The 16,850-nt window shown below is 43.3% G+C and overlaps 1 protein-coding gene across 4 annotated transcripts in view; it reads right to left on the bottom strand.

Moving 5' to 3' along the window:
* Nucleotides 1–16,850, bottom strand: part of bcas3 (BCAS3 microtubule associated cell migration factor) — a 242,654-nt gene that overhangs the window by 82,290 nt on the left and 143,514 nt on the right. The window contains exon 23 of one of the 4 annotated variants that reach the window (XM_053872612.1): nucleotides 16,140–16,797. The exons of the other annotated variants lie outside the window; for them this stretch is intronic. Coding sequence (XP_053728587.1) covers nucleotides 16,772–16,797 — 26 coding nt within the window. The 3' untranslated portion in view covers nucleotides 16,140–16,771. Of the gene's footprint in view, nucleotides 1–16,139; nucleotides 16,798–16,850 lie in introns of those variants that run through there. 4 annotated transcript variants of the gene reach the window in all.

Below are 16,850 nucleotides of genomic sequence, written 5' to 3'. Positions count from 1 at the left end.
TTGCAAGCTCTCGCCAATCATGCAGGCGGTGTTTGAACACCCCCAGTGACAAATACGGCTAGCGCCAACTAGTGGGTGACAAGTTTGTTCCTAAGAAAAGTGCAGTCTCCTCTGTAATCTGGAACTGGTTTGGTTTTGCAGTGATAGATGTGGAGCAAGTGATTGCACGCTGCAAGGTTTGTTTGTAGCCCGTAACGACGACAGGTAATAGTGCCACTACCTTACTCCAGCAGCTTAAACAGAGTCACCCAGCTTGGTGGGAGAAATGTCACTCCTTAAGCAGGGAAAAAAAAAACACTCCTGCCAAAAAGCACGATGAGAAGCGGTCGCTTTGCACTTTCTGAAATATTGTACGCATTTACACAGAGGAGAAGACTGGGTTTATCCACTTATTATAAGCTGTGGATCCCAGGTATGTGCTAGTTGAGCCTCAAGTATTTGAAGTTGTCTTGTCCCATTTGTACGGCAGGATTCGTGAGATAATCAGCAGTGAGCTGGAGGAGAGAGAGCTCTTCATAACATGAGATGGAAAGAGCTTGTACTTAAATTCCCTGAGGGAAATGGGATAACTCCCATTTACATTTGTTTGGTTTTTAATTAAATTCAAATAAAAGCAAGACATATTCTGAGTTATGTCTCATTTGTATTTATTGTTCTCGTATTTTTTTTCTGAAAAATAAAATAAAATAAAATTGGTTTATTTACAGACCATGACGGCCAGCACGAGTTGTCAGTCTGTCTGTTTGGGTCAGCGAACCGACCACAGTCGACTGTACTGCCGGAAGGGACGGATGTGTTATCAGTGAAGGCTGTTACTACTTCACTCTGCATCACAGTCCGCTCTTCAGTTCAAAGACACTGCATGGATGATCAAAGCTTGGACAATCTACTGGGCGCACACAAACACATGCACGGCTGGCGCACTTACACTGAGCACACATGATAATGTTCATAATCTCAGTTGCACGCTCCCGAACAGGCTGGCTCAGTCTACACATGCCAGGAGCATTGATCAAAGCCAGGAATGTGATAGACGGAGCAGAGATAAGGAGACAGAGAGAGTCACACTCAACTAGACAACCTGCTTGGTGTTTGTACCAATAGCAGTGCATCACAATACACTGCAGAGTGGCAGATTTCATGATTGGTTATTTTTATCCAGGAAAGCATCTAACTACAACTACTCTGAATGTGAGAGAAACAACTTATTTGATAAGTGGAAGTTGTGGTTCAAGCAGACAGAAAAGAGGGTTTGAGGATTACCAATGACTTTGAGGAGATGTGGATAAGGAGAGGGCCACGCGAAAGTAATCAGAATCGAAAGTACTGATCAATAAATCATTCAAATAAATAATAATTATTTAATTCCCAGGATTCTGCTCACGTGGTTCGAACACTTAAGCACTGGTTCTGTTTGCGAAGTGAGAGACATTTTCCCATTTTATTGCGGTTCTAGAATTCTCTTTGACATCCTCATTGTGGGACTGAATCATGGGAAACAGCAACCACATTGTATTCATCTGACTTCTGACACGTTCTGACATGTGAGCTGTCGATGTTACGTCGCTAAATTAAATTTTGGGATTTGTCAAGTGTCAAAAATGGACAAAACAGGTAGCGCTGCTGCAATGTACTCATTCCGTGAGACAGTGAGAGGAAATCACAATGGTATTTGGTTATGTGTTTCCTCCAAGCTCCTTCTAGGTCTGTCACAATAGCACATTTTGCTAGTTGATAAATTGTCTCACAAATTATTGCCGATATTATTGTAAAATTAAGTTGAAACCAAATTAACTACTGTACCTATAGTTATTCTTCTTATTAGTATTTTTTAACCAATGTAAATTAAAATAAATAAATAAAAAATAACTAAAACAAACAAAAAACATTAATTCATTGCACAGGCATTTGGCTTTGTGATCATCTCTTTTTCCCTTCCTGTGTTTCTACAATGCTATGTTGTGTCACTCCACACAAGTCTGCGAACTTGTGGAGTCCAAAATGTGCTTTGGTTGCTAAGATGACTCTGAGATGACAGACAGGAGGGTTCACTCTGTCCATTTCTCCGTGTTCCAAACATGCCTGGAGATGGGTCCAGTGAGTGATGTGAGTGAGTGAAGCGGACTCACTCACAGCTACCGCGTGAGATGAGGAAATTTCTTTCGGTTTTGTTTCCTCATACGATGATGCAGTTCCCCTGCGTGCATATCAGCCAATCACGGTGTTTCTGATTCGGATTGGCCAGAGGGACATGGGTGATGTCCAACCCTGATAAGTTGTTCAAGTAAATGATCTAACCAAACCTGATCCAGGAATATGTATGCACTCCAGAGCAATCCGACTGTTTGACCACATATTTTCCAAAAATATCATATGTGAAACAACATTATACTTTGGGTTGAAGGCTTAACATCTGAGAAGACCATATCTGTCTCACATGAGAATGCACTTCTGTTAACAAGGCTGACCAACTCAAAGGAAATCAGACACCCACTTGATCAAAAACACTGAGGAAAAAAAAAATAACTGTGGTCTGAAAAAAAAAGAAAAGCGCCTGATTACACTGCAGTCTGGTACGCTGAACTTTTGGCTGGCACATTGGCCATTTCTGCTCTGGCTTGGTATTGAATTTCTGACGTCAGCACCATGAGAGAAACATGTCACATTTCTATCAAATTGATGTGACAATATTTTGAGCAGCAGTCATGAGTTTATTTGGAATTTATTTCTTGATATTTAATTTCGGGTGTCTAAAATATGATCAAACCAAACCAAAAACCAAGTTAATGTTTCATCTGAAATACTGGATATGAAGTTGCCTTTATATTACCATAGGTTTAAGTTTTAAGACAAAGCGGAAATATCAGTCACCTTCTCCTAGAGAACTTTAACAAATTCCTCACTATATATATATATATATATATATATATATATATATATATACATACATACTTCTTGTTGACTAGTAACTTTTTATGATATAAAAATACCATTCAAAGATCAGAACAGATCAATTTTAAATGTGAGGTTTCAAACAATGACATTCATCGCGTATTATCTATCATGCACATATTATGAATTATGTATCATCATTTCCAAGTGCCAAGTGTACATAAGGTTTTGACCCACAATCTTATTTTTCCACCTTTTTAGGAATGACATTTCAGCTTTTCTGTGCAAATCTGTGGTTTCTTACACAAGAGGTCACACGAAGCAATTTCAACACTTCCCAACAGACAACTGAAAAGCAGAATGGAGTTCTGGCATGGTAGATACTGAGGGACAGTGCGAGAGTGTAGCTCAAGGACGCTACTTATGCATGTGGAGGAACATTGTGACAAAAATAATCCTCAACCATTCTAGTCAGACCTGACCTGCGCTAGATAAAGAGACATGTAAGACAAGTATCTCCCATTTCGTAACTTTAAAAGCACACAGATTCCATGTGTCCTTATGCTCCCTCTCTGTTCAAATGACACTATCACAGTTCCTCTCCATCAATGCTCACTGTCCGTGGGAGCCTGAACTAATGTCCCATCTGCCCCTGCTGCTAGCACACAGACGGCTTTCATTCCTAACAAGGGCCTGATGAATTTTCTTAAAGGCAGAGAAGGGCCAAATTGGAGCTGATATGTCCCATCCGGCAGTCTGGATGGGGCTATAAGACAGGGCCTTGTGCTTCTGCCATGTGACCACCAAATCAGGCCAGAGTGAAACAACTTATTTGTGCTAACTACTTAGTTTACTGTGCATTACTGCTGCTGATTCCATTATCAAACACGTGTGCATGTAAATGTGTAGGTGGGTGTCCGGGGATGATGAAACCCTCTGCAGACAGCTTCACTCCAAAAATCTGTAGTTGCTGCTGTGGCCAGACAAAAGATGTATTGTTGTTCGGCTAACTGTGTCAATGTGCAGTTTCCAAAAGCGTTGATATTCTTTCAGTTTGTGTAAAAAGCGCGAGCACAACAGTTCACAGAAGTTGGTGTGACAGACATTTTTGCACAAGCACACAAACACACAAGCTTAAGAGGCTAGGAGAGGGGGGCATGACGCGTCAAGCTGGAGCCACGACTTGGTTGTGCGTGTGTCTGTGTGCATGGTGTGAGTGTGGGGGGTGATCCCATTGTGTGTGTCAACAAGCTGTCCCATTCAGTGCCTGTGTGGCTAAACTCTGCTAATGAGCGTTGCCTCTGGCTGAGCCTTCACTCACACAAAACACACACACACACACACACACTTAAGCCAAAAACTGAGTGGAGTGGGGAGAGGGGGGAAATATCACTATATTAAGGGCAAAAATTCCATTCACTGTTTTTACTAATGAGCTGACAATTGCCTGAATGTGTGTCACGATCCACGTTTGGTGGTATTTTTTGTTTGACATACAGCCACAGACTTCACTGTCCACTAATGACATTACACTTCAATCAAAACAAAGCACAGGGGGCATGTTTGCAGTTCTTCATGAAAAAAACTTGACAGTGTTCACAGCACATCAGTTGCAGTTGGAGCGAGAAAAATCCAATTCCAAAGCATAATCCAGACACATTTAAAAATGGTGGAACAAAAGCATCTTATCTTCACTTGTTTCATCAAGGCACAAACATTTGGCACGGTCAATATTTAGTAAACAGTAACAGCTAACAGTACTATGTCAGGTTTCTCTTCAATTTTGGAAACTATGTTTATGACCATGAGCTGAACGGACGGATGAAACGCAAACACCACACCTATAGTCAGGGGAAAGAGGTCAGTCACCAGGCGGAGACCCACTATTCTTCTGACACCAGATGCAGCAGTTAAGCCTCATAGAAGGTGGACAATATCTGAGACTTGAGAATTCAAGTTACACAGATTCTGCACCGACACACACCAACCATGTTTTAATCAGTCAAAAAATTAATGTTACTCTTCAAACATTTAGAGCAACAACCAATCGGCGTAGGCATCGATGGAACAGATGACACAAAACCTAGAAGTGATGAATCTAAGAGGCTATTCTGCCAGTGGAAAGAATGGAAGGTGCAAACTGGGGTGGGGTGAGAGAAGAAGAGCATGTCATCCTCCATCAGCACAATCGCAGACTTTCTTTTTCCTGTTCAACACTTTCCTACCAGCACTAGAAAGCTATTTCTAACCCACTGTGTATGTGTGCGCACATGTATGTGCACGTGTGCAAACGCTGGAGGTGAGGTTTGCGGCCGAGGCCATTAAAGCTCTGTTAAAACACTTCTCAAGCTGATGCAAAAGCTGGAAAAAGAGAGGGGAAGTGAGACAGTGAGTGAGCGCGAGAGACGGTGTACAGCTCAGTGGCGATCCTAGACCGCCCGGCAGTCTGCTGGCAGCCTGTCAATACTATGAGCACAGAGGTGCGAGATGAGTCAACAACCTAATTCCAGCATCAAACTTTCATGGGCAGCGGAGGGGAAGAGCCGGCGGAGGGAAGTGGCAAGAGAGGAGAGAGGTTTTCTGTTAACGCTTTCCCCATCACCTGACCTTCACTCCTCCGAGCCTTTTAAAACCCTTTAAAAACCGACTACTTTTTACACACTCTTGCACACAAACAGTAGGAGCAAACACACACGTAGCAGGGCAGCCCTTTTTGAGTCATGACCTGTGGCTGAATTACATTTGGAGCCTTTTAGCGGGAAATAATAGTGACCCTCTCACACTCGCACTGTCCCTCACACTTTTCAGCGGATCTCTCGCCCAGGCGAACAGAGTGCCGCCAGCTTTATTTATTAAATATAGCCTAAGAGAAGAAGCAACATGGGTGAGCTGAGAAACCATTTTTAAGAGCCTTGCTTTTAATGGCTTTCTGACACACTGGGATGCTGATGGTACTGCATCGGCTCGGAGGGTACACTTCCTAAGTGGCGAGTGGTGTTTGTGGAACCATGTTGCTGGGCTGCTTGAGTGTAGAGAAAAGTGTTGTGGTCATGCGTGCAAGCTAAGATCTTATCGTGATGGTCATAATGCTGCCAGTTGGCTCAAGCTCATCACTGGTTATAATGTCACTATGAAGCAGAGATAATGACGGTTTGTTCAGAAATTGTAGTCATTCAAGGACATTAATCTGATTTGTCACTGCTTTTAAAACAACTTTGGTGCATGGAAAAAATGCTTCTGCAACTGAGAAAAGTGGTCATGGAAAGGCAGTTTTTCCGTGCTCAACTCTGCACAGCACAACAAAAAAGTAACCTTAAATGGACTGCGATCTGACGGTCTTTCCTTTCACCCATCTATTAACAAAGCCAGCCATCACCCAATCTCCTTAAAATGCAGCATCAAAAATACAGTAACTTAAATAACCAATGAGGAACATTAATCTCACCGCACCCATACACCACTAACATGCTGAAAAGTGATAATACACAGAAAAAAAGAGCTGAGGTTAAGTAGGTGAATCTATTATTTATGTTCACATAAAACACCTGCAAGCCTATTCCATTGTTGCTACGGTTCATCAGATTCCACTGTCAGTCAGTGCCAGTGGCCCTCATCCACTATTCATACCAGCCTGCTGCCTCATGATGGTTTTGTCATCTGACACTTTGGCAGTTCTGACAAACAGAATGTGACAGATATCCTTTTTTTTTGTCAGCGCTTCATGGAGTTAGTGTTTCAGCTGTTTGACTCCAGATGTGGTCAGCCTTTAGACATTTCACATATAATGTGTGGATGTCCAACTTTCCTGACTTGAAACATTTAAGATGCTCCAAATGACGTTATGATGATTCAGATTGTATTATTCCAGAGCTCAATTTTGTGTTTGACAAGAGAGTATTGGAGAGTCTGGGTACACTGAGAGGGCTGTGTATTCTGACAATAAACAGCGTAATACTGGACGCCTTCTTCTTCTGCTTCTTCAGAAGAAACACCGACTGCACAATAGTGCTTCACAGCTGTCTGACTGGGATGGTATTGAAAGAGTTGCCATTTACTGTGTGATAATGAAGAATACATAACAGAAAATTGGTAAAGATCATTGCACTGGGGCAGCACAGCAACAAAGCTTTCCAATTCTGTTTTTGAATAAAGCAGGCAAACCTACTACCAGGCAAACCTACTTCTACTGATCTGCTGCAGCCTCCAGAAAAGCAGCCAGCTGATGGTTTATGGTCAGTTTATTGATGAAGTTCATGTAAGCCACTGTTTAAGCAGAGAGCAGGTCGTGCCAATTGTAAAGCGTAATTTATTGAAAAGGAGCTAATGAGTCTCCACAGGAGTTCAATATCACTTTAAAAGCCTTCGCAATGAGCAGGAAATGGCCCCCGCTACTCGCAACTGTCACAGGGTGCTAAAGGCCAAGTATAGAAGTATATACATTTTAGGACCGACAGAGCCACACAATAGAAGAGTCAGAATGTAGTTGCAGTCTGAACAGAGAATTTTACAGTTGACAATGCAGCAACATAGAAAATCAGAGGGCCGCAAAATGTCTACCACTGTCCACGGTCAATACATTTTGTTAAACGTTTGAGAGTGAGAAGTGTCTTTGTTTTTTTAAGCAATCAGACCAAAATCATCGTAGACTGGGGCATGATCAGTCAGAGTGCTTTAGAGTCCCGTCTCCTTTTACATTTCTGACAATATGAAGTCTCGATCTTTCTCCTACAGTGAATTATTTTGAATTGCAAAATAAAATGAGGCACACATTGAGGATATGTGAATTGAAGCTAAAAAGGAGCTCCACTAGTCTTCGGAAAAACTAGCAAGTTTAACTATATTAAGTGAGAGCTTAACTGCAAAGTTTTGGCACAATATTGTAAGTAAACCTTTGTCAGGTGGTTTACATTAAAGAATAGCATCTCTCGGGTTTGTGTCAGGTTCATATGCATGGTTTGTAGATATAAAAAAAATTGTTTTTCGGGAAGACATACACTACATTACCTAAAGTATTTGCTCACCTGCCTTGACTCACATATGAACTCAAGTGCCATCCATTCCTAACCCATAGTCTTCAACATGATGTCGCTCCATTTTTCATCATTCTTCCAATAGCGCATTGGTGAGGTCACTGATGTTGGTGGAGAAGGCCTGGCTCTCAGTCTCCGCTCTCATTCATCCCGAAGGTGTTCTATTGGGTTCAGGTAAGGCCAGTTATGCTCATCCACACCAGATTATGTCATCCATTTCTTTATGGACCTTGCTCTGTGCACTGGTGCACAGTCACGTTGGAAGAGGAGGGCACCACTCCAAACTCTTCCATCATGGTTGGGAGCATGGAATTGTCCAAAAAAGTTACGGTATCCTGAACGACCCCACACCATAATTCCTCCTCCACCAAATTTCACACTTGGCACAGTGCGGTCCCAAATGTACCGTTCTCCAGACAACCTCCAATTCCAGACTGGTCCATCAGATTGCCAGATGGAAAAGTGTGATTCATCACTCCAGAGCAGGCATCTCCTCTGCTCTATAGTCCAGTGGCGGCCTGCTTTACACCACTGCATCCGGTGCTTTGCATTGCACTCGGCGATGTATGGCTCGGATGCAGCTGCTCGGCCATGGAAACCCATTCCATGAAGCTCTCTGCGTACTTTACTTGGGCTAATCTGATGGTCACATGTTTGGAGCTCTGGAGCAATTGACTGTGCAGAAAGTCGGCGACCTCTTTGCACTATGCGCCTCAGCATCTGCTGACCCCTCTCTGTCAGTTTACATGGCCGACCACTTTGTGGCTGAGTTGCTGTTGTTCCCAAACTCTTCCATTTTCTTATAGAAAAAAAGCTCACAGTTGACTGTGGCACACTGTGGCAGCATCCTATGACAGTTTCACGCTGGAATTCACTGAGCTCCTGAGAGCGTCTCATTCTTTCACAAATGTTTGTCAAAACAGTCTGCAGAACTATGTGCTGGATTTTATATACATGTGGCAAGGCCAAGTCATTAGGACACCTGATTCTGATCATTTGGATGTACAATATAGTGTAACTCTCAGATAAATATAATATGAACAACTCGTCCCAGAACAAATCTCGCAATTGTTTAATTCCCGTCTTATTCCAATCTTGAAAGACAAATTAAAACAAAAAGGTTAGTGAGCTATAGGACTTCAATAAGATGGACATTTCCTGAGAATGAAAAAATCCATATTTAGAGTGTGTGACATACAACCTGGTTGCCAGTAGGTCTAGTCGGAGAATCTTTCAGTGATGACCCTAGAAGGGCTGGAAGGGAAATATTCACTTCAGGAGAAACCCAGTTAGGACCATCTAGACACATGGAATACTGGGCCCAAAAGGATCGACAGTGAATATTAGCAGACCAGTAGAAGTGGTGAAAATTTGAAACTCCCATGCATCCATCTTTCAAATCTAAACTTAGCAGTCGAACACTTCTACAGTAATCTGAGGACACCGGCAGCAACACAAATGGCGAATGGTGGAAAAAGCTGTTGGAGGTCACTTTGTTGACTCCAAATCAGTGAGGTCGTTCATTCATGAATTCTCTTGTCAAACAAGTGTTTGAGTCAACCCTACAAGCTTCCCCCGACTTCCCCCAACATAAATCAGCATGCTTGCCACAACACTGTCTGAAACAGCCGTCTGCAAGAGGAACAACACCCTGCGCACTGATTCACATTCTCTGTGGTTCTGAATGTGTGGGAAAACCTTGACAGCCAACTGCATCTTGGTTATGAGTGGAGGGTATAGCTGGTGAACCATCAAGACAATGTGGTTGTGAAGGACATGCAGAGGGGCGGGGATACCGTGGTGACAGTGAAGAAGTGTGACTGTAAGAAAGCAGTGGAAAAGGTATGTGTCTATGTAGGCTGGGAAAGCTGAGCTGAAAAGAATGGAAGGCCAGATGGAGGTGGATATACCTCAGAAGTACTGCGCTGGGGCTGGGAAGTGGTCAGCGATTCCATATACAATGGTGTACGAAACAACTTCATGAACAGCAGCCTTAAGTTTTTCGATAGATGAAATCACTGATCACAGTTATTACTAGTTAGTTATTAGCAGAGTTATTAGTTATTAGTATGGACCTAGCAACTCAAGTACTTGTACAATGGCATTCAAGTGAAAATGTGTGGGACCATGGAGGAAAACTTATAGTCAAGAAATAGTAATGAATGATATACTATCATTCTCTCTGTCGTACGTTTCTATTCACCGATTGGGAAGTTGTTGATATTTCATCCGTTAGTTTAGGTTATTGATGAAGGCAGATATGAGGAAATTGCAGATTCAGCACAATTTGATTTCAGGTCCTCAGCAAACGTTAGCAAATATGGCCAGCACTAATAAGGATGTAAATTGCTGATCAACATGATTCTACCTCTGTGTTTCACAAGGAGAAACCGTCGATGCAAGCAAAAAGATTCTGCACTGGGATCCATTTTTTGCATCTGTAGTTCAAGTGGAAAAGCTTCCATATCTGCTCTCATCTGCGAGAAACACTTGTGAGTGACAATGTTAATGTTTGAGCTGTGCAGTGGATCAATCATTCAGTGATGAAAACATTAGAAGTCACAGAACAAGAACTTTAGTCAAGGCGCCGGCCCCTGTGAAGCTGTCCTCTTTTACTATTCAATATTGGGAGAAACAGATGATCAAAGGAGAAAGAGGTTGAGAGAGAAAACGGCCAGCCAAGGTGTGCCACGTCATCAGCAGCATTGAGCAGTGCTTGAGCGATGAGATTGACTCATTGGCCCAAAATGCTGAGTGACCCTTTTTTCCTGGGCCCTGTCCTGTCCTCCTGGGTCAGTGCTAGCCTGTCCTGGGGAGAGGCCAGCGTTGGCATGAATAAGTAAAAACTGTTGGGGAACCAAAGTCCGTTGGCTGACGTTTCCGCCCCACTGAGTTTTAACACATTAGGAACCCCCAATGCCAGTAATGAGACAGCGGGTGAGGGAGGGGGTGTGTGAGTGCGCTTACATCATCAGAGCACGGGAGTCTCCAAAACTGTGTCACTTTCCAAATCATGTCACGATGAGGCACTAACTCACTCGGCCTGTTTTCTGTTCTGAACATTTCTGTTAGACAGTGATGGGACCAGGTGGGGAGAGTGCATCTCTCATCTGGCTCAGTAAAACAGTGGGTTTGCTGGAGTGCAAAGGGAAAGGACAGTCTGAAGTACTAGATGGTGTTTCTCCACGATCCAATAGTGAGAAAAACAGTTTGAAGATGCAATTATGTTTCAGTCATCAAACGGCGGAATGCGGCCTCTGTACAGTGCGGTGTCCAGCTCCGAATAAGATATAATGACTCGTTGGATTAGCTATCAAGATCTTGTTAGGGACGAGTGGGATCGCCCTGCTGGGCGTACAATCGTCATGGACAGTGGAGCTGTAATTAAAATTGAGGTTTTAGGTCGATTCAATTCACTGGCTCCTTTCAGAGGATTCATCGGCTTTGACCATGGGAGTTCATACTGTAGCCAAGGTTGTGCAGTGTTTTTCACAGGACTGAGAGAGTGTGTGTGTGTGTGTGTGTGTGTGTGTGTGTGCGCGCTCTCCTCATCTCAGCCCCAGTGCCCCTGTGCCCCGGCCTCTCTTCCTCCCCCACTGTGTGCAAGTTTATTCACAGGAAATGCAGGGGAGCCTCACGGGTGGCTGGGCTGATGCAAAGCGACGTGGCGTCTCCAGCGAGCCGGGAACTTAGCATGTCAGGCAGGTCAGCACGGGGCAAGCAGACAGTCAATAAAATATTCAATACAGCACTCCCAGTTCATGGATCTAATATCTCAGAAAAGTCACTCCTCCAAAATCTAAAGAAGAAAAGATCATCACTCCAGCCTCTTCGCTTCACACCAGCCAGCTGAGCGACGGCGCAGTGAGTCCCTCATGTCAAGCAAAGCTGAGTTTCCTGCTGGGTCACAGGGATAAGTCTTTGCGGGGTATCTTATGGATTTCCACCAGAGCTATTCTTACTGAAAGTGGAAGTTCAAAAGTGCATCATGACCTTCTTCCAATCTCTTGCAGCTACCATGATCCCAACACTTTCTCCTTAATCACAAGTTACTTTTTTGGTACCCCTGCTCGTCCTGCCTTGGGGGCCAAGTCGAAAGCATACGGCGCCGACCGGAAGTCTCAAAAAGCAGGTCCTGGAATGCTTGTGTCTCTTTAGCGCAATGGGCGCTAATTCCAATTAGCATCACTCGGCTGCAGAGAGGAGGCGTCACATCCACTCAGTCTCCACTCAGACAGGCACCCTCTATGGACCGGGTGGGTACAGTGAAGCACCAACTGCTACGAGCCTGTTTCGTTGATTAACCCAGACACTAAGATGTCGTTACTGTGTCTTCTGATTCCCGATCCACTGCCTCCTCCTCCTCCCTCTCTTCCGTCTACTTACATTTTTTAACAAGCGTCTCCTCTGTCTCCATCTCTTTTATTGTGTCGTCTGAGTGTGTGGTATTTTATTACTTACACTGCATAGATTGGTTGAGTACACTGGATCAGTGTTACCCACTCAAACGGTTTTCCTTTCTTCTCCTGAATAATTAATGGAAATGGATGGTTAAGGACAAAGGCAGTGAAGACTCCATTAAGGGGCGAGATGTTGAGAGGTGCTGACTTCATCATCTGAGTTGTTAGCGCCAGCCGCAGTGATCCTATTCGGATGATATTCTGTGACAGACTCTGACCCGGGACAAGCAGTTTCTGCACTCCAGTGTAGTCACTACACAGATCGGGGGTATTTTCCTATGCAGCCGTAAAAGCAGTCGATGTTTGCGGTAGAAACCTGTTCTGTCCTGACATTTGTCAGACGGCTGTGGGTTTACTCTGTGTAACCTGTCATACAGTAGGTTACCTGAAAAGCTTTTGAGAACACAGTGTTTGGACTAAATGTTGGTGAAGGCTGAGGTAGAAACATGCATTTGATGGTCTACAATTGGGCGCTACGCCACAAGGGAGAGAAACAGAGCGAGAGAGAGAGAGCAAGGGAAAAAGCTATACTGAGCTTTTTGCAATTTCAAAGTTTCAGGGCCAGGCAGCTCTCAAATAACTATAAATAAATGCTTTCCTGTGTTTTACTTCTCCACCTCACTATCTTCAACCGGCAAAGTGAGAAGGGAGCAGACAGCAAGTGTGGTGCCAGCAGTATGGGCTTTTAAAATGAACTCAAGCGCCTGTCTTCCCCAAACACCATTTTCACTGCTTTTTCATAGAGACAGTCCTCGGCACTCTCAAAGGGTTTGGTGTGCTCAGTTGCAGATGGACACAAGTTAACTCTTTGAGCACAAATTGTTGCACATGTCCTTGCCTTGTTTTTTAACTGACAATGGAAGGCTTAAAAACTGAACAGAAAAGGATAGAAATATGGATAAAAAACTATTTTTGTTTGAAATAAATTACAGACATAAGGACAAAAAATGACTTCATGTCACACAAAGGATAGTCAGTCTCAGATCTGCATATATAATTTTTTCATTGAGTCAAACAGTTATTTATGCAGCACAGAAATCTTGTGTTATTGCACACGTCTCTGACTGCAATACTTACGATTCAAATGGAATTTGCCACTTTTTTTGATTGTTTTTCATTAACAATGTTATTTTTTGAAATATTTTTAGCAATGCATTGAATCCATAACATTTTTACAAGCTGTTTTTGATCTTGTCCTGAAAATGAAATAATCACTAAGCATTAGCTCATGCAAATTTGCCTTCACAAAATCTGTCCTGACAAAAGGGATATTTAGTTCAGAGGAAGACCAAAATTTAGATCCATGTTTACTTCACTGGGTAACAGTGCCGGGTGGAAAAAAAGGCAATGTTGTCATCTATGGGATACAGAGGAGGGGCAGCTGGTGTCGCTGACTTCAGGAATGCCTTCAGCTTACAGTTGTAGACGGAGTTGGCCTTCCCTGACAATAGGGCATATTTTGTGAGATGCTGGGAGTTGATAGCAGGCGTCCGCCGTGACAAAGGGCCACTTCTCCAACTCCGTGAGAACGGCATGTTTGTTCACCTCTTTGATACAGGACACTGTTTCTCGGACCGCCATTCATTACCATTTATAACAGACAACTCAATGGTCATTGCACATTCGGCATAACTGGGCCTCCTACATGGTCTCAGAGGGTGTATTATAGAGGGTCAGGCTTCCGCAAACACTCCGAGATGTCTCATAAAAGGAACTTAGTGTGTGACACCGAGCTTGAAAAAATAAAGCCAAAGTTTTGTCTATTTTCGAACCTTTCATTTCTTTCACTAGCGGAGACATGAGCTGTCCTGAAGCCTGGAACTTTGGCTGAGCGTCGGAAGAATAACACAGTGGAAGGATCCACATTTGTTTCCACTTATGTTACACGATCTTTAAGAGCCTAATTTGAACAAATCCCTCACTTCGACCGCACGCTGTACTTACTGAGAGGGCTCTTAACATATGTATGCTGGGTGTTAATGTCATGCTCAGAGTAAACAGAGCCAATGGTCAGGGTTGGGTCGAGTGTTCCCTATTTCTATCTTAAAATAACTCAAATCTTATAAAAGGTAACCCAGTGAAATACAACAAGAGTAACACCGGCAAACTGAACCCGATGATTTCTGGTTATAACAACATTCAGCGGTGCTGCCAGTGGTTCTCTCTTTCTCTTATAACGCAGCAGCAGAAGTTAAGGAAAAAGAAAAAATTAAATTAAAAAAAAGTTTAAAAAATTAAATAAAATCAGACAATTAATCTTGTAAGCTTGAACACCTACACAAGCATTAGACAAAGATAATTCACAACAAAAAGGGAAGCGTGACTCAGGCAACTCAAATGCCACATAAATTGTTATATAAATACAAAAAAAAAAAAAATCATGTCATCACAGGATTCCTCTTGACAGGATCTCAGTGATCTAGAGACATATACAAAACTCAAATGGCTCCATATAACGACGACCACTTTTGGACTCTAGCCAGGGGTGAGAAGCCCACAGCACACGCCAGAGTGAACATCTGTGTACAAAACTCAATTGACCCCAGTGTGTGTATCAACTAAGTGATAAATAACGTTCCCTCGTTGACTGGTGGAACCATTTTTAACATCTAGACATGAGCCTTTGGATGTCTGAAGTCATCAACACATTTAAAAACATGTTTTTGTGATCTCATTAAACTGCTACAAGTTCATTTGAGGTAACGTCCATTTTGATGTGATGCACTTCTCATGGTAGAGTAGGGATCAGTAAAAGAGATGTGTGAAAAGGGGGGACTGAGCGTGAAGAAAGAGTATGCTCAAAATCTGTCACAGAGGTGAGTGCTTGAGCTTAAAGCCGGCTGCCCGAGGCCTTTCTCCCAAATGGAGGCTGCACATTCTCCATCCCTCAGACACTCTCTCCTCGACTCAGTTTGCTCCATCTACTCCCCCCCACACGTCCTCCCCTCCCGCACTCCACGCAGTGAGTGTGCTTACAGCTCTGGGGAACTCCAACGCCACGTCAAAAGAAGAAGAACAAGACTCTGGCAGAGAGGAAGGTGCTGGTGAAATGTTAATGCTCAATATTTTGAGTCAACAGACACACTTTGTAACACAGATTCGAACGGAGGGGAATGTGAAATGGAGGCAGCCCTCTTGGAAGTTCCAATCACACCAGGCTGAGTTTGACTTCTCAAAAGTGCCAATTATTATTGAAAGTAAACAAGAAGATTCATTAACAAAGACAACACCTTGAACAAAGTGGATTCTAGTGTGTGTGGTGAAATATATTTGTTTTACCTCGACCGCCGGATAGACAGATGAGATGTGTGATCAAAGTTTTCATCATTCTCATTGCAGGCAAACTTCAGAAAGTTTTCTCAAATATTAATAGATTGCAAGCAATTTATAGTCTGATAAAGCTTAAAAGGTCTGAATACTCAGTGAGGTTCAGTTTCAGTTCCCGAGGATGCTTTCCTGCTCACTGCTTATTTTCCCTCCCTCACACAGCAACTCATGTGTTCAGAGATAGCCAGCTTCTCAGCATTTACAACTTGAAACTACATGACTGTCGCTTGCCTAACTGTAATGATGTTGCTTGAACGGTTCACATGAATCACAACAAACCAGAGCAACTTGATCAGATTGTTTGATGTTTGGCTAGCAGCTATTCTTATGAAGACAACTCCTGAGCATCTTCCCTGACACCAGCCTCTGTAAAGCTGAGAGCAAGTGGTGAGCTCCTGACATGCCGACGAGGACCTCTCACACCAGACGGGGGCCTCTGAGGGATCCACCAGATTATTGCGTGTCTGGTCCGAGGTGAGGGTCAATGAAAGTTACAGGAAGGAATACAAAATAGATGGCTGGGGGAAAAATGTGTGCATGTGAAGAAGAAGGGAAAGGAAGAAGCTCTGGACCGGGGGTGTCGGGGTAATGTCTGGCAGATGACAGATCTGTGGATTCTTCTCCTGTGCCCACAAGGCAAAAGAAGCAGTGGTGTGGCGGTTACGTCTTCAGAACACTTACAGTCTTTATCCTGCTGTTCTTCCCCCGTCCTGGGGGTCTCAGCCTGCTGATTACCAGACAGGAGGCTTATTCAGTAATTGACCCCCCCTTTACCTCCACGTCCACACACACAATCACGCACACACATTGAAGTTGCTCATCGTATTAGCTCTGCTCGTCAATGATCATCTGAGATCTTTGTCCGGACATAAAACAGGAGGACAACAAGAAAACCTCGAGGAAGACAATTGCTTTGTTTTTCTGGTTTGTATTGCAATTTTACTAAGGTCTGCATTGGGTGTTCACAAGATGGACTTCCATTTTTGTCCTGCAGTCCAAAATGAAAATCCAAGTTACTCATCATACTGTATCTGGATTTGGGTTTCCGTTTGTCTGCGCTCCTTAACTACATAGCGGCTTAAGACTACCTGCATTTTGAAGTATAAAAAGTAAAAGCAAAGAGGTGTATTACTTTCGTTGG

The sequence above is a fragment of the Synchiropus splendidus genome, chromosome 8, assembly GCF_027744825.2.
Source record: "Synchiropus splendidus isolate RoL2022-P1 chromosome 8, RoL_Sspl_1.0, whole genome shotgun sequence".
In the NCBI taxonomy this organism is placed as follows: Eukaryota; Metazoa; Chordata; class Actinopteri; order Syngnathiformes; family Callionymidae; genus Synchiropus; species Synchiropus splendidus.
The sequence above is the reverse complement of the archived record's forward strand: the minus strand, read 5'-3'. Positions and strand labels throughout refer to the sequence as shown.